This window comes from Panthera tigris, chromosome X, assembly GCF_018350195.1.
Source record: "Panthera tigris isolate Pti1 chromosome X, P.tigris_Pti1_mat1.1, whole genome shotgun sequence".
Lineage (NCBI taxonomy): Eukaryota > Metazoa > Chordata > Mammalia > Carnivora > Felidae > Panthera > Panthera tigris.
In genome coordinates, this window is record NC_056677.1 from 43,275,592 (window position 1) to 43,297,507 (window position 21,916).

General features: G+C 35.9%; 1 protein-coding gene across 1 annotated transcript in view; it reads right to left on the bottom strand.

Annotated features, from left to right (window-relative positions):
- Positions 1-21,916, bottom strand: part of DGKK (diacylglycerol kinase kappa) — a 173,733-nt gene that overhangs the window by 47,909 nt on the left and 103,908 nt on the right. Inside the window, exon 8 of the mRNA XM_042974625.1 lies at positions 2,616-2,718. Within this exon, the coding sequence (XP_042830559.1) occupies positions 2,616-2,718 (103 nt within the window). The remainder of the gene's footprint in view (positions 1-2,615; positions 2,719-21,916) is intronic.

A 21,916-nucleotide genomic window follows, 5' to 3' on the forward strand; every position in this document is an offset into this window, starting at 1 on the left:
AGACTAAATTGACTTTCATGGCAGCTTGAGTTTGCTTGGTTGACTAGTTTGTTACTTTTTCTCTTCTATCAATCCTATTTTCCTCCTACTCCCTTCCTTTCCCTGTCCAGTCAAGCATCTTTAATTTACCAAGTCATCCACCTCATCACCTCTCTAGTTAACTATCTGGTAGGTGACTTTATGTGTGTAAATATTTGAGTAGATTTGAGAATAATATATGTATGCATCCCTGAGTGAAGTTAGCTTTGTGTCTGTGCATGTCATTAAGGAAACACGACAGAAACCTGAAGAAACCTGTGTGAATGGCTCATTCCCTGTACCAATGTCTATCTGGATGTATCTGTGTTAGGGTTAGAAAATTACTGGAAAAGACTAGAGTGGCTCTGAGTGTGTGTAGATGTGTATGTACACATGTGCACATGTGCTATGTCCAGTTCTAGAACTCTGCTGTACTGGCTGCAGAATCCTTGCCCACTTCTGTTCTCTGACTAAGGAACCTATATACTTTTCTTTCTTTTATTTGCTGTCAGCTAATGTTGGCTCTTCCTTGGCAACAAAATGTGCAGCAAGCATCGATATGGGGATAATTTTTAAGTCAATGAAATTCTGGTTCACTAACCACTCCTGGGTGAGTGGACCACCACATGTTAGAGTTGGATAAATTAGCATATTAGTGAAATATAAATGAAAACATTTCATGAAGGATTCGAACTTTCCCCTCCAGTAAGTGAAATTGACCATATATAGAGTGAAGTTAACCATACACAAACTGAAATTGATGGGTAGTGTATCTCTTTGCTGGTTTAGTGAAACAGTAGTGTGTCAGTTGGTAAATATATTAGATTTCTAAATTCCTTAGTGCTAGTAAAATAGGTCAGCTCTTTTTAGCTGTGATATGTGATTTTGATATTGACAGCTCCCATTATTTAGTAATGAATAATGGGAGAAGCAAATGAACAACTCAATGGCACAAAGGAGAGTCTCTCAAAAGCAAAGAAAAAGTGGGGAAGTAGAGGTATACTCAAAAAAGCATTCATTGTTAGCAATTGCTAAAAAGTGAAGTATTCCTGTGGGAGTCTACATTTTTCATTAGGCTACAAGACTAGTGATTTAATTTCGTTGTCCTTTGGGCTATGTTTCTTCATGTTCAGGCCCTTAACATATTATTACTTATCCTCACAATATACAGTATCATTCCATTTACAGATGTGGAAAGTGAAGCTCAGAGAATGTAAGTGACTTACCCAAGGTCACCTAGCTAGTAAGTAACTAAAACTCATGGTTGCCTGGCCTTTATTTTATCCTTTATACCTTGTTGCTTCTATGTCATATCATACTTTAAAAAGCAAACACAAAACTAAACAAAACGTCCCTCCCCTTGGACCCTGTTTTATCTGTTCTAACATCTCCAACCCTCTGATAGGAGACCCTATAGAAAGTTTAGTCTTGCTGCTTTGATTTCATTAGTAACTCCATTCTGTGCAACCTCCTATAATTAGTTGACAGTGGTAACATTTTCTGATCTCCAAGTGCCTCCAAGTGTCACTCCTTTGGAGCTTAGCATATGCTACCTTTTGTCATATTATATCCATATGTCATATCAATTGTCATATTATATCCATATCCTGGGTCGACAATAACCATAAACTCTAGATATGCTATTATCTTGGATCTCTTTGTAGCCTTCCAACACCTTATGAATAGAATCTCAATAAATCACTAGTGTTTAGGAATTGACAAAGCATGAGCAGAGCATGCTGGGACAATAATCATGCTAATTTCAGATTTGGAGACAACCTTGGTATTAGTGTCCATTCTAAGAGTAACATAACCTGGGCCTTCATGTAGTTCTTCCTTGCCCACCTGCATGCAAGCAAACTTCTTTTATGGATTATCTAGTGGCTGAAAATCATGAAAAACCTGAAATCAATTCTGATAATTTATAAGCAACCGGGAAAGAGCCTACAGAGAATATGCCCACATACATATACACCATAAATACCAACATTCATTATCCCAAAGGTCTAAAAAGAAACATGAGCTGTCTTTACATATATGCACATTCCTACTCCCCAAAAATATTTGACTGGTTGAGAATAATAATTTAATTAAAACATTTCCAGCCTAAATGTCCATCAACTGATGAATGGATAAAGAAATTGTGGTTTATATACACAATGGAGTACTACGTGGCAATGAGAAAGAATGACATATGGCCCTTTGTAGCAACGTGGATGGAACTGGAGAGTGTGATGCTAAGTGAAATAAGCCATACAGAGAAAGACAGATACCATATGTTTTCACTCTTATGTGGATCCTGAGAAACTTAACAGAAGACCACGGGGGAGGGGAAGGAAAAAAAAAGTTAGAGAGGGAGAGAGCCAAACCATAAGAGACTTTTAAAAACTGAGAATAAACTGAGGGTTGATGGGGGGTGGGAGGGAGGGGAGGGTGGATGATGGGCATTGAGGAGGGCAGCTGTTGGGATGAGCACTGGGTGTTGTATGGAAACCAATTTGACAATAAATTTCATATTTAAAAAAATTTCCCCAGTGTTAGCACCTTCCCTCCTGTCCCAATGAAATACATTCTGAGATTAAAGTTTAGGTACTCACCATCTCCTTTAGGGTCGCTGAGGGCAGTGGGAGGAATGACTGATGTTCGATGACTTCCAAACCAGCATTCCTTGGAAAACCGTCTACGGCAGTCATCGTGCACCTGAAACGACAAGAGAACAGAGAGAAAAAAAGGAAGGGGGAGAGAAAAAGATACAATTGATCAGTCTTGAGGTCAAATTCCAAGGTTTCAGTCCCCAGTATTAAAAATCTCCCTTTCTGAGATTTGGTGCCATACACTTTCCCCTGACTTAACCTGGACACTCACTTTCCACTCAGAGCTTGAACCATCCCTGAAGATGGCCTCTGAGCTCTGTTCCTTTCAAAGGTAGCTTTTAGAAGACACCCATCACAGGCATTAAGAAGACACAAGTCCTAGGGCACAATCTTAGTGGCCTACACAATAGGGAGCTTACTTGCAATTTAAGAATGCTAATCCTGATAATATACTATTATACTCCAATCCTTACATCAATCATGTATAGTAGGGAATACATTATTAGGTTCATTTTAGAAATGAGGATACCAAAGGTCAGAGAGGTGAAAAGTCTTGCTCATGGTCAAATACCTGGGAATTGGCAGAGCTGAGATTCTGCTGCCTTCTCCGCAAGAGGTCATATTTCCCAAATTTCTGATATTTTTAAGTACCACTTCCTGGACAATGACATAGTTCCTAGTGGACATGAATCTGGCCTGATTACGCAAGAGCAATTAAAAAGAAAGCCAAAGGACAACCAGAGTTTTCTTTTTTTTTATTGAGATATAATTGACATATAACATTATATCAGCTCCAGGGGTACAACCTAATGATTTGATATTTGTATATATTCCAAAATGATCACCACAGTAAGTGTAGTTAACATGTGTCACCATATATAATTACATTTCTTTTCTTGTGATGATAACTTTTAAGGTCTACACTCTTAGCAAATTACAAGTAAGCAAAACAGTATTATTAACTACAGTCACCATGCTGTCCGTTATATCCTGATGTCTCATTTATTTTAGAACTGGAAGTTTGTACCTTTTGACCACCTTCACGTATTTTGCCCATATCCTAACCCCCATCCCCATATCTGTGAGCTCATTTTTATTTTTAGATTCTACATGTAAGTGAGATCATATAGTATTTCTTATTCTCTGACCCATTTTATATAGCATAATGCCCTGAGGTCCATCCATGTTGCTGCAAATGCCATGATTTCCTTCACTTTTAGGACTGAATAATATTCCATTGCATATACATCTACCACATTTTCTTTATCCATGCATCCATCACTAGACACTTAGGTTCTTACCATATCTTGACTATCATAAATAATGTTGCTGTGAACATGAGAGTGCCTATATCTTTTTGAGTTAGTGTTTTCATTCTCTTCAGAAGTGAAGTTGCTAGGTCATATGGTAGTTATATTTTTAATTTTTAAAGGAAACTCTTTACTGTTTTCCACAGTGGCTGCACCAATTCACATTTATACCAACAGTACACAAGGGTTCTCTTTTCTCCATATCCTTGTCAACGTTTATTTCTTGTCTTTTCGGTAACAGCTATTCTGACAGGTGTGAGGTGGTATCTCATTGACATTTTGATTTGCATTTGCCTGATGATTAGTGATATTGAATACCTTTTCATAAATCTGTTTGCCACCTATATGTCTTTAGAAAAATATCTATGTAGATCCTCTGTCCATTTTTTAATTGGATTGTTGCTTGCTTTGTGCTGTGGAGTTGTATGACTTCTTTATATATTTTGGATATTTACTTCTTATCAGATATATGATTTAAAAATATTTTCTCTCATTTAGTTGATTGCCTTTTTCCTTTTGTTGATGGCTCCTTTGCTGTGCAGAAGCTGTTTAGTAGTCTCATCTGTTTATTTTTTCTTTTGTTGCCTTTACTTTTGGTGTCAAATCCAAAAATCCATGACAAGTCTGATCTCAAGGAGTTTACCAGCTATGTTTTCTTCTAGGAGTTTTATGGTTTCAAGTCTTACATTCAAGTCTTGAATCCATTTGAATTCATTTTTGTGAGTGGTATAAGATAGCGGTCCAGTTTCATTCTTTTTGCAGGTTCCCAGCACCATTTATTGAAGAGACTATCCTTTCCCTATTGTATATCCTTGACTCCTTTACCATAAATTAATTGACCATATGTGCATGAGTTTATCTCTGGGATATTTTGTTCCATTGATCTATGTGTCTGTCTTTATGCCAATACCATACTGCTTTGATTACTATGGTTTTTTAATGTAGTTTTAAATCACGGAGCATGATGTCTCCTGCTTTGTTCTTCTTTCTCAAGGTTGCATTGGTTGTTTGGGGACTATTGTGGTTCCATAAAAATTTTGGAATTGTTCTACTTCTGTGAAAAATCCCATTGGAATTTTGATAGGGACTGCGTTGAATCTGTAGATTGCATTGGGGAATATAGATGTTTTAACAATATTAATTCTTCCAATCCATGAGCACAGAATATTTTTCCATTTATTTGTATATTATTAAATTTCTTTCATCAATATCTTGTAGTTTTCAGAGTACAGGTCTTTCATCACCTTGGTTAAGTTTATTCCTAGGTATTTTATTATTTTTGTTGCAGTTATAAATGAGATGGTTTTCTTAATTTCTGATAGTTTATTAGTATATAGAAATGCAACAGATTTTTGTATATTAATTTTGAATCCTGCAATTTTATGGAATTTATTAGTTCTAACAGGTTTTTTTTTGTAAACTCTTTAGCGTTTTCTTTTCTTTTTAAAAGTTTATTTTTTTACTTTGAGAAAGAGAGAGAGAGTGAGAGACTGGAGAAAGAGGGAGAGACAGAATACCAAGCAGGCTCCACGCTATCAGCACAGAGCCCAACATGGGGCTTGACCTGAGCCAAAATTGAGAGTTGGATGCTTAACTGACTGAGTCACCCAGGCAACCCTCTTTAGGGTTTTCTATATATAATATGTCATCCACAAATAGTGACAGTTTTACTTCTATCTCTATGATTTGGATGCTTAAAAATTTATTATTGGAGTATCATTGACATACAATGTTATATTAGTTTTAGGTGTACAACATATTGCTCCAACAATTCTATACATTACTCAGTGCTCACCATAATTAGTGTAGTCAACATACAACGTTACTACATTATTTGACTCTATTCCCTCTGCTGTACTTTTCAACTCCGTGACTTATTTATTTTATAACTGGATAACTTCTATTTCTTTTTCTTGCCTAGGACTTCTAATACAATGCTGAATAAAAGCAGGGAGAATGGGCATTCTTGTCTTGCTCCTGATCTTAGAGGAAAAGATGAAATGTTTTCACCATTGAGTATGATGTTAGCTGTGGGTTTGCCATATATGGCCTTTATTATGTTGAATTATGTTTCCTTTATACCGACGTTGTCAAGAGTTTTTATCATAAATGGATGTTGAATTTTGCCAAATGATTTTCTGCATCTATTGAAATGATCATATAATTTTTATTCTTCATTTTGTTAATGTAGTGTACTGCGTCGATTGGTTTCTGCTTGTTGAGCCAGACTTGCACCCCTGGAATGAATCGTACTTGATTATAGTGTATGATCCTTAATGTACTGTTGAATTTGGCTTGCTAATATTTTGTTGAGGATTTTTGCATCTGTGTTCATCAGAGATATTGACCTGTAATTTTTTTTCTTGTGACATCCTTATCTGGTCTTGGTGGCAGGGTAATGCTGGCTTTATAGAAGGAGTTTGGAAGTGTTCCTTCCTCTTATATTTTTTTGAAGATTTTGAGAAGGATTGGTATGAATTCTGTTTTAAAAATGTTGGATAGAATTTACCAGTGTATGTGTCTGGTCCCAGACACTTGTTTTTTGGGAGGTTTTTGATTACTGATTCAGTCTCCCTACTAATAATCTGTTCAGATTTTCTATTTCTTTATGATTCAGTCTTTGTGCTTTTATGTTTCTAGTAATTTATCCATTTCTTCTATATTTCCAATTTTTTGGTGTATAATTGTCCATAGTAGTCCCTTATTATTCTTTGTGTTTCTGTGGTATCAGTTGTAACATCTCCTTGTTCATTTCTGATTTTATTTATTTGAGCCTTCTCTTTGTTTTCAGGGTGAGTCTAGCTGAAGGTTTGTCAGTTTTCTTTATCTTTTAAAAGAATCACCTTATAAATTAATGGATTCTATTGTCCTTTTAGTCTCAATTTCATTTATTGCTGCTCTGATCTTAGTTATTCCCTTACTTGTACTAACTTTGGGTTTTGTTTGTTCTTTTTATTTACTTCATTAAAGTGTAAAGTTAGGTTGTTCATTTGAGATTTTTTTTCTTCAGGTTTTTATCACTATGAACCTCTCTCCTAGAACTGCTTTTGCTGCATCCCATAAGTTTTTTTTTTCTTTTTAAAAATTAAATTACAATTAACATAGCGTTATATTAGTTTCAGGTATAAAATATAATGATTCAGCAGTTCTATACATTATTCAGTGCTCATTAGGAAAAGTGTACTCTTAATCCCTTTCACCTATTTCACCCATACCCCCACCCACCTCTGCTTTGGCAACCAGAGAACAGTTTGTTCTCTGTATTTAAGAGTCTTATTTGTCACTTTTTTTGTTGTTCATTTGCTTTCTTTCTTAAATTCCACACATGAGTGAAATCACATGATATTTGTCTTTCTCTGACTTATTTTATTTAGCATTATACCCTCTAGATCATTCCATGTTGTTGCAAATGGCAAGATTTCATTCTTTTTATTATATATATATATATATATATATATATATATATATATATATATTCGTTTATCACTTCTTTATCCATTCATCTATGGATGGACACTTGGGTTTCTTCCATATATTGGCTATTTTAAATAATTCTGCAATAAACATAGGGGTGCATATATCTTTTCAAAATAGTGTTTTCATATTCTGTGGGTAAATATTCAGTAGTGGAATTACTGGATCATGTGGTAATTCTATTTTTAATTTTTTGAGGTGCCTCTATAGAGATTTCCACAGTGGCTGCACCAGTTTGCATTCCTGCCAACTTGCACCTTTGCACGAGGGTTTATTTTTCTCCACATCTTCACAAATGCTTGTTATTTTTTGCCTTTTAGATACTAGCAATTCTGACAGGTGTGAGATGATAGAGAGCTCATTGTGGTTTTGTTTTGCATGTCCCTGATGATTAGTGTTACTGAGCATCTTTCCATGTGTCTTTTGGCCATTTGTATGTCTTCTTTGGAAAAATGTCTATTCAGGTCCTCTACCCATTTTTAAGTGGATTATTATTATTTTTTTAATGTTGAGTTGTATAAATTCTCTATATATTTTGGACTATTAACTCTTTATCCGATATATCATTTGCAAATATCTTGTCCCATTCAGTAAGTGGAGTTTTGTTTTGTCAATGGTTTCCTTTGCTGTGCAAAAGCTTTTTATTTTGGTGTAGTCACAATAGTTTAGTTTACTTTTGTTTTCTTTTCCTGAGGTGACATATCTAGCAAAATGTTTGATGTCAAAGGAATTACTGTCTATTTTTTGTTCTAAGAGTTTTATGGTTTCAGGTATCACATTTAGGTCATTAATCCATTTTGACTTTATTTTTGTTTATGGTGCAAGAAAGTGGTACACTTTCGTTCTTTTGCATGTCACTGTCCATTTTTTCCAGCACTATTTGTTGAATAGACTGTCTTTTCCCCATCATATATTCTTGACTCCTTTGTCATAGAAAAAATGGTCATATAAGTGTGGATTTACTTCTGAGCTCTCTATTCTGTTCCATTGATCTCTGTCATTTTTCTGCCAGTACCATACTGTTTTGATTGCTATAGCTTTGTAGTATAGTTTGAACTCAGAAAGCATGATACCTCCAGCTTTGCTCTTTTTTCTCAAGACTGCTTTGACTACTTGGGGTCTTTTGTGGTCCCATACAAATTTTAGGATTCTGTGTAAAATGTTGTTGGTTCTTTAGGATGTGTTAAATCTGTAAATTACTTTGGGTAGAATGTACATTTGAACAATATTGGTTCTTCCAATCCATGAGTATGGGATATCTTTCCATTTGTTTGTATTATAAATTTCCTTCCTTTCAATATTTTGTAGTTTTCAGAATACAGATCTTTCACTACTCTGGTTAAGTTTATTCCTAGGTATTTTAATTTTTATTGTTGTTGCAATTGTAAATGGGATTGTTTTCTTATTTTCTCTTTCTGCTTTTTCATTATTAGTGTATACAGTGCAACAGATTTTTGTTTATTAACTTTGTATCCTGTGACTTTACTGAATTCAGCTATCAGTCCTAGTAGTTTTTTGGTGGAGTCCTTAGCGTTTTCTATCCATAGTATCATGTCATTTGCAAATAATGAAAGTTTTACTTCTTCCTTACCAATTTGGATACATTTTATTTCTTTTTCTTGTCTGACTGATGTGGCTAGGACTTCCAGTACTTGTTGACTAAAAGTTGGAAGTAGACTTCCTTGTCCTGTTCTTGATCTTATCGGGAAATCTTAGTTTTTCACCCTTGAGCATGATGTTAGGTGTGTGTTTTTCATATATGGGCTTTATTATATTGAGGTATGTTCTCTCTAAGGTTACTTTGTTGAGAGCTTTTACCATGAATGGATGTTTTACTTTGTCAAATGCTTTTCTGCATCTCTGCTAATGATCATTTTTAAAAATCCTTTCTCTCGTTAATGTGATGTATCATGTTGATTGATTTGCAAACATTGAGCCACTCTTGCATTCCTTGAATAAATACCACTTGATTGTGGCAAATGATTTTTTATAGTTCTTATATTTGGTTTGCTAATATTTTGTGGAGGATTTTCTTCAGAGATATTGACTTGTAAGTTTTTTTTAAAAGTATCTTTATGTAGCTTTGGTATCAGGGTAATTCTGTCCTCATAGAATGAATTTGGAAGCTCTCCATCCTTTTCTGTTATTTAGAACAGTTTGAGAAGAATAGGTTTTAACTTTTCTGTAAATGTTTGGTAGAATTCACCTGTGAAGCCAGCTGGTCCTAGACTTTTGTTTGTTGAGATTCAATTTCATTGCTAGTAATCAGTCTGTTCAAATTTTCTATTTCTTCCTGATTCAGTTTTAGAAGGTTATATGTTTGTAGGAATTTATGCATTTATTTTAGGTTGTCCAATTTTGTTGCATATAATTCTTCATAATATTCTCTTAAAATCTTTTGTATTTCTGTGGTGTTGTTTGTTATTTCTCCTCCTTCATCTCTGATTGTATTTATTTGAAACCTCTTTTTTTTCTTAATGAGTCTCATTTTTGATTATTAAAAATAATAATAATTGGGTTGTCATTTTTGTTTATTAAAAAAAACAGCTGCCGGTTTCATTGATCTCTTCCATTGTTTTTTTTTTAGTCTTTATTTCATTTATTTCTTCCCTAATCTTTATTATGTCCTTCATTCTACTGGTTCGGGGATTTGCTTGTTTTTTGTTTTCTAGCTCTTTAGATGTAAAGTTACATTGTTTATTTGAGGGTTTTTTTCTTTTCGAGGAAGGTCTGCAGTGCTATAATCTTCCTTCTTGGAACAGCTTTTGCTGCATCCCAAAGATTTTGGACCATTTTGCTTTCATTTTTATTTCTGTCCATGTACTTGTGTTTTCCTTTTTAATTTCTTCATTGACCGTTTTTTGTTTAGTAACATATTATTTAGCATCCATGTATTTGTGTTCTTTCCACATTTTTTCTCATGATCGATTTCTAGTTTCATATTGTTGTGGTGGGAAAACATGCATAATAAGGTTTCAATCTTTTTGAATTTATTGAGATTTGTTTTGTGACCTAACATGTGATCTATTCTGGAGAATGTTCCATGTGCACTTGAAAAGAATTTATATTCTGCTGTTTTTGGATCGAATGTTCTAAATATATCTGTTAGATCCATCTGGTCCAATGTGTCATTCAAAGCCACCATTTCTTTGTTGATTTTCTGTCTGAATGATGTATCCATCAATGTAAGTGGGTGTTAAAGTCCCCTACTATTATTGTATCACTGTCAATTTCTCCCTTTATGTCTGTTAATAGTTAACACTATGTATTTAGGTGCTCTCAAATTGGGTGCATAAATATTTATAATTGTGATATCCTCCTGTAGGTTTGTTCCTTTTCTCATTATGTAGTGTCCTTCTTTGTCTCTTGTTACAGTCTTTGTTTTAATGTCTATTTTGTCTGATATAAGTATTGCTACCCCAGCTTTCTTTTTGCTTCCATTTGCATGATAAATGTTTTCCAATCCCTTCACTTTTAATTTGCATGTGTTGTTAGGTCTGAAGTGAGTCTCTTGTAGGCAACATACAGATGGGTCTTGCTTTCTTATCCATTCAGTCACTCTATGTCTTTTAAATAAAGCATTTATTTCATTTACATTGAAAGTAATTATCACTAGGTATGTACTTATTGCCATTTGTTACTTATTGTATGGTTATTTTTGTAGTTCTTCTCTGTTCCTTTTTTCCCTTACTCTCTTCCCTTGTGTTGTTATGGCTTTGTTTAGTGATATGCTTGGATGGATTCTTTGTCTTTATTTCTTGTGTATCTACTATAGATTTTTGATTTGTGGTTACCATTAGGTTTGTATATAACATCTTATGCATATAGCAGTCTATATTAAATTGATAGTCACTTAAGTTTGAACTCATTAAAAGCACTACATTTTTACTCCTCCCTTCACATATTTTATGGATGTCATATTTTATGTCCTTTTATTTTGTGAATCCTTTGACTGATTTCTATAGGTATAATTGATTTTACTGTTTTTATGCTTTAACCTCCATACTGGTTTTCTAAGTGATTAATCTTATACTTTTATTATATGCTTCCATTTACCTGTGAAGTTTTTTCTTTTCATAATTTTCTTACTCATGATTATGGCCTTTTCTTTTCACTCAAAGAATTTTGTTTAACATTTCTTGTAAGATTGGTTTAATGGTGAGGAACTCTTTTAGCTTTTTTTTTTTTTTTTTTGGTCTGGGAAACTATTTATCTCTCCTTCTGTTCTAAATGATAGCCCTTCTGGGTAGAGTATTCCAAGTTTCAGGTTTTTTCCTTTCAGTAGTTTGAATATATTATGCCAGTCCCTTGTGGCCTGAAAACTTTCTTCTGAAAAATCAGCTGATAGACTTAGGGGGTTCCCCTGGTATGTAACAGTTTGCTTTTGTTGCTTTTTAAATTCCATCTTTATCACTAGGCTTTGCCATTTAAATTATTATGTGTCTCAGTGTGGACCTCTTTGGGCTGATTTTGTTGGGGGCTGCCTGTGCTGCCTGGAAATGGATCTCTGTTTCCTTCCTCAAATTAGGGATGTTTTCAACTATTATTACTTCAAATAAATTTTCTGCCCTCTCTATCACTTTTCCTTCTGGGATCCCTGTAATTGGAATGTTATGCTTGATGATGTTGCTGAGTTCCCTTAGCCTATTCCCATTTTTAAAATATTCGTTTGTATTTTTTTTGATCTTCAGCTTGGTTGCTTTCAATTACCCTGTCTTCCAGGTTGCTGACATGTTCCTTTGTCTCCTCTAATCTACTATTGATTCCCTATAGTGTATTTTTAATATAATTTATTGTCAAATTGGCTAATATACAGTGTATAAAGTGTGCTCTTGGTTTTTGGGGTAGATACCCGTGTTTCATCACTTACATACAACACCCAATGTTCATTCAACAAGTGCCTTCCTCAATGCCCATCATCTATTTTCCTCTTTCCCCCACCTCCTCATCAACCCTCAGATTGTTCTCTGTATTTAAGAGTCTCTTATGGTTTGCATCCCTCCCTCCCTGTTTGTAACTATTTTTTCCCCTCCCCTTCCCCCATGGTCTTCTGTTAAGTTTCTCAAGATCCACATATGGGTGAAAACATATGATATCTGTCTTTCTCTGTATGACTTATTTTATTCAGAATAATACCATCCAGTTCCATCCACGTTTTTGCAAATGGCATGATTTCATTCTTTCTCATTGCCAAGTAGTATTCCATTGTATATATAAACTACATCTTCTTTATCCATTCATCAGTTGATGGACATTTAGGCTCTTTCCATAATTTGGCTATGTTGAAAGCACGGCTATACAAAGAATAGGAGACTGTTAAAAACTGAGAACAAACTGAGGGTTGATGGGGGGTGGGAGGGAGGGGAGGGTGGGTGATGGGTATTGAGGAGGGCACCTTTTGGGATGAGCACTGGGTGTTGTATGGAAACCAATTTGACAATAAATTTCATATATTGAAAAAAAAAAGAAAGCACAGCTATAAACATTGGGGTACAAATGCCCCTATGCATCAGCACTCCTGTATCCCTTGGGTAAATTCCTAGCAGTGCTATTGCTGGGTCATAGGGTAGTTATATTTTTAATTTTTTGAGGAACCTCCACACTGTTTTCCAGAGTGGCTGCACCAGTTTGCATTCCCACCAACAGTGCAAGAGGGTTCGTTCCCTTTTCTCCACATCCTCACCAGCATCTGATGTTTCCTGAGTTGCTCATTTTAGCCACTCTGACCGGTGTGATGTGATATCTCAGTGTGGTTTTGATTTGTATTTCCCTGATGATGAGTGACGTTGAGCATCTTTTCATGTGTCTGTTGGCCATTTGGATGTCTTCTTTGGAGAAGTGTCTATTCATGTCTTCTGCCCATTTCTTCACTGGATTATTGGTTTTTCGGTTGTTGAGTTTGGTAAGTGCTTTATAGATTTTGGATACTAGCCCTTTATCTGATATGTAATTTGAAAATATCTTTTCCCATTCCATCGGTTGTCTTTTAGTTTTGTTGATTGTTTCCTTTGCAGTGCAGAAGCTTTTTATTTTGATGAGGTACCTGTAGTTCATTTTTGCTTTTAATTTTCTTGTCTTTGGAGATGTGTTAAGAAATTGCTGTGGCTGAGGTCAAAGAGGTTATTGCCTGTTTTCTCCTCTAGGGTTTGGATGGTTTCCTGTCTCACATTTAGTTCTTTCATCCATTTTGAGTTTATTTTTGTGTATGGTGTAAGAAGTTGTCTAGTTTCATTCTCCTGCATGTTGCCATCCAGTTCTCCCAGCACCATTTGCTAAAGAGACTGTCTTTTTTCCATTTTTCCTGCTTTGGCAAAGATTAGTTGGTCATACATTTGTGGGTCCAATTCTGGGTTCTCTATTCTATTCCATTGGTCTCTGTGTCTGTTTCTGTGCCAATGCCATATTGTCTTGATGATTATAGCTTTGTAGTAGAGACTAAAGTCTGGGATTGTGATGCCTTCTGCTTTTTTTTTCAATATTACTTTGGCTATTCAGGGTCTTTTGTGGTTCCATACAAATTTTAGAATTGTTTGTTCTAGCTTTGAGAAGAATGCCAGTGCAATTTTGATTGAGAATGCACTGAATGTGTAAATTGCTTTGGGTAGTATTGGCATTTTAACAATATTTATTCTTCCAATCCATGAGCATGGAATATTTTTCCATTTTTTTTGTCTTCTTCAATTTCCTTCATAAGTATTCTATAGTTTTCAACATACAGATGTTTTATATCTTTGGTTAGGTTTATTCTAGGTATTTTATTGTTCTTGGTGCAATTGTAAATGGGATCAATTTATTGATTTCTCTTTCTGTTGCTTCATTATTGGTGTATAGAAATGCAACCGATTTCTGTACATTGATTTTGTATCGAGACTTTGCTGAATTCATGGATCAGTTCTAGCAGCATTTTGGTGGAGTCTTCCAGGTTTTCCATGTAGATTATCATGTTGTCTGTGACCCTGTAGTGTATTTTTAATTTCAGTTATTGAGTTCTTCATTCGTGGTTGGTTCTTTTTTAATATTTTCTATCTCTTTGCTGAAGTTCTCAATGAGATCCTCTGCTCTTTTCTTAAGTCCAGTAAGTAACTTTATGAACGTTACTTTGTATTCTTTATCAGGTATATTGCTTAGTTTTATTTCATTTAGCTCTTTTGCTGTGGTTTTGTCCTGTTCTTTGAAATATTCCTGTCTCCTCATTTTGTCTAAGTCTTTGTGTTTATTCCTGTGTATTAGATAAGTCAGTTATGTCTTCTGATCTTGAAAATAGTGGCCCTATGAAGAAGATATCTTGTAGTTCCCTGTAGCATCATGTCCCTTATTCACCAGAACCAGGTACTTCAGTAGTGCCTCCTATGTGGGTTGTTTGTGCCCTTCTGTTGTGGCTGCACCTTGTCTGCCTTGAGTACAGTTGGCTGCAATGGTCCACTTTGACTTTTGTGGCATAGTAGGTACAGTTTAATCCCTGTGCCAAGAAACCTGTGTGGGGCTGTAGGCTTATAGTTGGGCAGTGTTGGCAATCAAACCAAATGTCTGTCCTAAGCTCACTTACCAGGGCTGCAGTCACACTGACCTGCAGGACACTCTCCCTGCATTGTCTCCTGAGAGGCTTTTGTTGGTCGGCAAGGCCTGCAGTAAGATCAGATGCCTGCACCCTGCCATACATCCATCTGCCAGGGCTGTAGTTACACTGATCAGCAGGATACCCTCTCTGCACAGCCAACTATAAGGTTTGGATGCTAGGACTGTGGTGCACTGGTGTGTGTGGTTATCTTCTACTCCTTCCAAGGTAGAGGTCAACTTTGGAGTAGTGTTTTTCCCTGCTGGGGTTGCTTGCAGGATGCAGTTTACCAGGAGCTGCTTTGAAGGGACTATCTGTGGGTTGAATGGGGCAGATCTTCAGGAGAATAGGAGAATGGGGGTAGGGCACACAGTGTTAGTAAGTTGGGTGGAGAGTGTTCTCGCTGGTTCCTGTAGATGTGCAGCTATTTAGGCTGGGAAGGATGGGAGAGAAATGGCACCCAATAGCTCTTTTGTTCTTGGAGAAGTCTCCTACAGGTCTCTTCCAGCATATGTTCTGGGATTAATAAATCTTCACTTATACCTCAGGTGCTCAAACTGCTGCTTCTATGCTCTATCTTGGCTGGGTTGTTATGTTGTCTATTTAACAAGGACCTAGCTTCCTATCACCCTCTGGTTCTCCTGGACCTAAGCTCACTGGTTTTTAAAGTACTCAGAATTAAGCCCTGCTGATTGTAAAAACTCATGAAGTTAAGGCCCACTGTTTTTCAAATCCAAATGTTATGGGAACTCATCTTCCCAGTTCAGGTTCCCTGTGCCTGAGGTGTCTGTTGGTAGGGTCTGATTCTCTTACTTCTCTGTACCTGTGGTGTCTCTTCCATTTGTGGTTTCTTTCCCAATTGTGTCTCACTAAGGGTTTGGTTCCCAGTTGTATCTCTGCCCCTCTTACCCTTTTTATTGTGGCCTCCTTACTACAATTAACTGTGGAAGATCTCTTCTGCCAGTCTTTGGGTCATTTTCTGAATTAGTTACATTGATGTGACTACTATCTCAGTGTCTCTGTGGAATGAGGTGAGCTCAGGATCTTACTACTCTGCATCACATAAGTTTTGGTATGTTTTTTTCCATTTTCATTTGTCTCAAGTTATCTTTTTATTTCTCTGTTGATTTCTTCTTTGGCCCATTTTTGTACAGTAGCATGTTTAATATAAACATATTTGTGGATTTTCCAGTTTTCTTCCTGTAATTGATTAGTAGTGTCATACCACTGTGGTCAGAAAAGATGCTTTATATGATGTCAATCTTTTAAAATTTATTAAGACTAGTTTTGTTGTCTAACATATGATCTCTCCTGGAGAATGTTCTATTTGCATTTGACAAGAATGTATATTCTGTGGCTTTTGGATGAAATGTTCAGTATATATCTATTAAATCCATCTGTGGTAATGTGTCATTTAATGCCAATGTTTCTGTATTAATTTTCTGTCTGGATACTCTTTCTATTGATGACAGTGGAGTATTTAATTTCCCTAATATTGTATTGCTATGCATTTCTCCCTTAGGTACTTCTATGTTAGGTGCATAAATATTTACAAATGTTATATCTTCTTGTTGGATTGTCCTCTTTATCATTATGTAATGACCTTCTTTGTCTCTAATTACTGTCTTTGTTTTAAAGCCTATTTTGTCTAATATAACTACCCCTGCTTTCTTTCGATTTCCATTTGCATGGAATGTATTTTTCCATCCCTTCATTTTCAGTTTTTGTGTGTCATTATATCTGAAGTGAATATCTTATAGGCAGGATATAAATGGGTCTTTTTAAAATCCATCCAATCACTCTATGTCTTTTGTTTTGAGAATTTAGTTCATGTATATTATTTAAGATAATTACTGATAGGTATGTACTTATTGACATTTTGCTCATTGTTTTTTGGTTGTTTTGTAGATCCTCTGCTCTTTTCTTCTCTTACTCTCTTCCTTTGTGATTTGAAGATTTTCTGTAGTGGTATACTTATATTCCTTTCTCTTTATATTTTGTGTATCTACTAAGATTATTGCTTTGTGGTTACCATGAGGCTTGCATATAACAGCTTTTGTAACAGTCTGGTTTCTTTTTATTAAAAAAAATTTTAACATTTTTTTATTTTTGAGAGAGAGAGGTAGAGCATGGGCAGGGGAGGGGGAGAGAGAGAGGGAGACACAGAATCTGAAGAAGCCTCCAGGATCTGATCTGTTTGTTAGCACAGAGCCCAAAGTGGATCTCGAACTCATGAACTGCGAGACCATGACCTGAGCTGAAGTTGGAGGCTCAACCGACAGAGTCACCCAGGTACCCCCCCCATTTTTTAAAAATTAAAACTTATTTATATTTGAAAGATGAGAGAGGCAGAGCATGAGCAGGGGGAGGTGTAACAGTCTGTTTTAAGTTGATAACAATTTAAGTTTGAATGCATTCTAAAACTCTATATTTTACTTCCTCCAAACCTTTTGTGTTTTTGATATTACTATTTAGAATCTTAAAATTTTTTTTAATGTTTATTTCTGAGACAGAGACAGAGCATGAATGGGGGAGGGGCAGAGAGAGAGGGAGACACAGAATCCGAAGCAGACTTCAGGCTCTGAGCTGTCAGCACAGAGCCCAATGCGGGGCTCGAACTCACAGACTGTGAGATCATGACCTGAGCTGAAGTCGGACGCCCAACCAACTGAGCCACCCAGGCGCTCCACCACTTACAATCTTTTTATGTCGTGTATCCCTTATAAAATTATGGTTATGGTTACTTTTACTATTTTTATCTTTCATACTAGCTTTATAAATCATTAATTCACCACCTTTACACTGTTAGATTATTCTGAATTTTACAATATATTTACCCTTACCAGTGAGATTTATATTTTTCATATGTTTTCCTCTTACTAATTAGTGCCCTTTAATTTCAGCTTAAAGAAGTCCCTTTAACATTTTTTTATATGGCCAGTATAGTGGTAATGAACTCATTTAGCTTTTGTTTGAAAAACTCTCTCTCCTTTAATTCTGATTGACACTGCTGTGTTGAGTATTCTTGCTTGGAAGTTTTTTCCCCCAGCATTTTGAATATATTGTCCCAATCCCTTCTGGCTTGCAAATTTTCTGCTGAAAAATCTGCTATAGTCTTATGGGGGTTCACTTGTACATGACAAGTTTTTGTCTTCTTGCTTTTAATATTCTTTTCTTGTCTTTAACTTTTGATATTTCAATTATAATGTGTCTCTTTGGTCTTTATGGGTCTCTTTGGTTCACCTTATTTGCAACTCTCTTGACTTCTTGTATCTGTAGGTCTGTTTCCTTCTCCAAGTTAGGAAAGTTTTCAGCCATTATTTCTTCAAATAAGTTTTATAACCCTTCTCTTTCTCTCTCTCTTCTCCTTCTGTAACCCTATAATGAGAATGTTGGTCCACTTGAAGTCTCATGATCTCTTTTGCTATCTTCAGGTTTGTTCATATTTTTTTTTCTTTTTGCTTCTCAGATTGGGTGTGATCCACTCCCCTGTATTCGAATTCACTCATCTTTTCTTCTGTTTTGTCTAGTCTGTGTTGAACCTCTCTCATGTGCTTTTCCAGTTCAGTTATTGTATTCTAAAGTTCTGTGACTTTTATTTGCTATTTTCTTATATTTTCTGTCTTTTGTTATTGAGATATAAGCATACAACATTATATTAGTTTTGGGTGTACAGCACAATAATTTGATATTTAAATGCATGGTGATATAATCATCACCATAAGTCTAGTTAACATCTGTCACTATACATAGTTACAGAATCTTTTCCATGTGATGAGAAATTTTAAGATCCACTCTCTAGTAACTTTCCAATATGCAATGTAGTATTATTACTAACTATAGTCATCACATTGTACATTACATCTCATGACTTATTTATTTCAGAACTGGAAGTATATTATAATCCTCCTCTTCACCCATTTCACCCAACCCTCACTTTGGCAACTACAAATCTATTATTTAAATCCTCTAATATCATATTGCTGTGCTTTTCTCCCTTAGGTTCACCTATGTTGGGTGCATAAATATTTACAAATGTTATCTCCTTTTGTTGGATTGTCCCTTTATCATTATGTAACGACCTTTTTTTGTCTTTGTATCTATGAGCTTGGCGGGTTTTTTTTTTAGATTTTGCATATACATGAGATCATATAATATTTGTCTTTCCCTGACTTATTTCACTTAGCAAAATGCCCTCAAAATCAGTGTTGTGGCAAATGGTGAGATTTTATTTTTTATTGCTGAATAATATTCCATTATTGTGTATATCACATTTTCTTTATTCATTCATCTGTTAGTGAATACTTCAGTTGTTTCCACATCTTGACTATTGTAAATAATGCTGCAATGAACATGTTGGTGCACAGATTTTTTTTCAAGTTAGTGTTTTAATTGTCTTTGGGTAAATACCCAGAAGTGTAATCACACTTTTTTGTTTTTACTTTTGTTTCCTTTGCTTTTGGTATTAAATACAAAAAATCATCACCAAGACAAATATCTTATTGCTTATGTTATCTTCTAGGAATTTTATGGTTCCACGTCTTATGTTCAAGTCTTTAATCTATTTTGAGTTAATTTTTTTGTGAATAATGTAAAATAGTGGTCTGGTTTTATTCTTTTACACGTTGTTGATCAGTTTTCCAGCACTATTGAAAAGACTGTCCTTTCCCTGTTGTATATTCTTGGCTCCTTTGTCATAAATTAATTGACCATATATGCATGGGTGTATTTCTGGTTCTGTATTCTGTTCCATTGATCTATGTGTCTGTTTTTCTACCAGTACCATACTCTTGATTACCATAGCTTTGTAATAGAATTTAAAATCAGGGAGCATGATGTCTCCCACTTCTTCCTTTCTCAAGATTGTTTTGGCTACCTGTGGTCTTTTGTGGCTCCATACAAATTTTGAGATTGCTTGTTCTATTTCTGTGAAAAATGCCATTGGAATGTTGACGAAGATTGCATTAGGCCTTTAGATTGCTTTGGGCAATCTATGAACATTTTAACAATATTAATTCTTCCAGTCCATGAGCACAGAATATTTTTCCATTCATTTGTCTCTTCTTAATTTTTATATTTTCTCTCTTTGTTGAAGTTCTCACTATGTTCATCCATTCTCCTGAGGTTCGTGAGCATTTATGGTCATTATTTTGAACACTTTATCAGGTAAGCAACTCTTCTACATTTCATGAAGGACTTTTTTTCTGATGTGTTGTCTTGTTCTTTTATTTAGAATATATATTCTTCTGTTTCTTTATTTTCCTTCATTCTCTGGGTTGGTTTATATCAATTAGATTAAACAGCCACCTCTTGGTCTTGAGAGTGTGGCCTTGTGTAGGGGATGAAACTTATTATTCAGCCCTGCCTACCTTTTGGTTGTCTAGTGGCTCTTAGTAGTTGAGAGTGTGCCAAAACATGTCACTGTCCCAAAGGGGGGGATTTTAATCAGTACCTAGTTCGAGTGATTGGAAGCCAGACCCTTAAATAGCAGCTTTTAAAGTATGCAACTATATATAATCCTGTGGGACTGCAGGCATAAGGCCCATGGCCACCAGAGCTGGGAGACCTAGAGGTGCTTCCTGTATGGCAGTTGAAAATATTGGTGTGCCAGACAAGTGTACAAGCTCCTTTTTGGGTGATAGTGGCAACCTGGAGCAAGTCAGAGGGAAAGCACAAAGATAGCATCCACTGGATTTCATCCTGAGATAACACCTTAGTAGGCCCCTAGATGTGTGCCAGACCAGAAGCCTGCCCTTTAGGCTGAAGCTGGACAAACAGACCTCTTTTCAGTCTGTTGTCTGTGCTGTGCCCTGTTTATGGTAGTGGGCCAGGAACCCTCTCTCCATTTGTCACAGTCTTATAGGACCCAGTAATGCAAGTCCTGCTGGCCAGCAGAACCAGGAAATAAAGGGGATCACCTGGGCAGCAGCTGTGAAAAGCCAACATACCAGATTCATGTAAAAGTTCCCCCCTGGGAGATACTGGTACTCTGGAGTGTGGCAGAGAGAGAGCGCCAATGTGGTGCTTATCCTCCTAGGTCTCTAAAATGTATACAGTACACTCTTAGATATGTGTTCAATTAGAAGCCTGCTACTCAGGCCATAATTATGAAGATATGGTAAGAGTCCTCTTCTACAGTAACACTGGGATCCTCAGATTGTTGCTTCTTGCTCTATCCTGGGTGTGGTAGCTGGGTAAGAACTCTTTCTCCATTAGTTAGAGTTCTTGGGACCTATACTCACTGGTCACCAGATCCACGTGATCTAGAGTTGTCCCCTGGGGACAGCTGAAAAACTTGGGGTGCCTGATGGGGATACAAGCTCCTTTCCAGGAGAAACTTATGACCTGGAGCAAGGTAGAGGGATCCAGAGTCTTCTAAAAAGAAGCTCAGGCATTAGTTTCTTCTGGCCTAGAATAACCAGTTTCACAGGAGCATCTAAAAATCTAAATGGTCTAGATAAGTGTTTCTCAACATTGGCACTATTGATATTTTGGGTCAGATAGATTTTTTGTGTTGCCTTGTGCATTATGGGAGGTTTAGCAACTCCCCAAGTTGTAACAATAAAAAATGCCTGCAGACATTGTCAAATGTCTCCTGTAAGTGGGACAAAATCACCCCCAGTTAAGAACAATTGGTATAGAGGAAGGGTAGTGTTGTAGTTAAGAATATGGTTTTGCAGAATTATATATGAATCAAGACTCTTTTTGCTTACTGGCTGCATGACCTTGAGCAAATCACTTCATTTTTCTGAACCTCACTTTCCTCATCTGTAAATGGGGACAATGAGGCCCTGTTTAGGGTTGTTGTAGGGATTAAATGAGATCATGTACACAAAACACTCAGTAAATAGTGGCAATAGTAGTATGTTAATATTATTAACCATTATTAATTAACAAAGATTACAAGTTCCCAGAAAATGGTGAATGAAGAAAGGAGGTTTCTTAAGGATAGACTCAGAACTTAT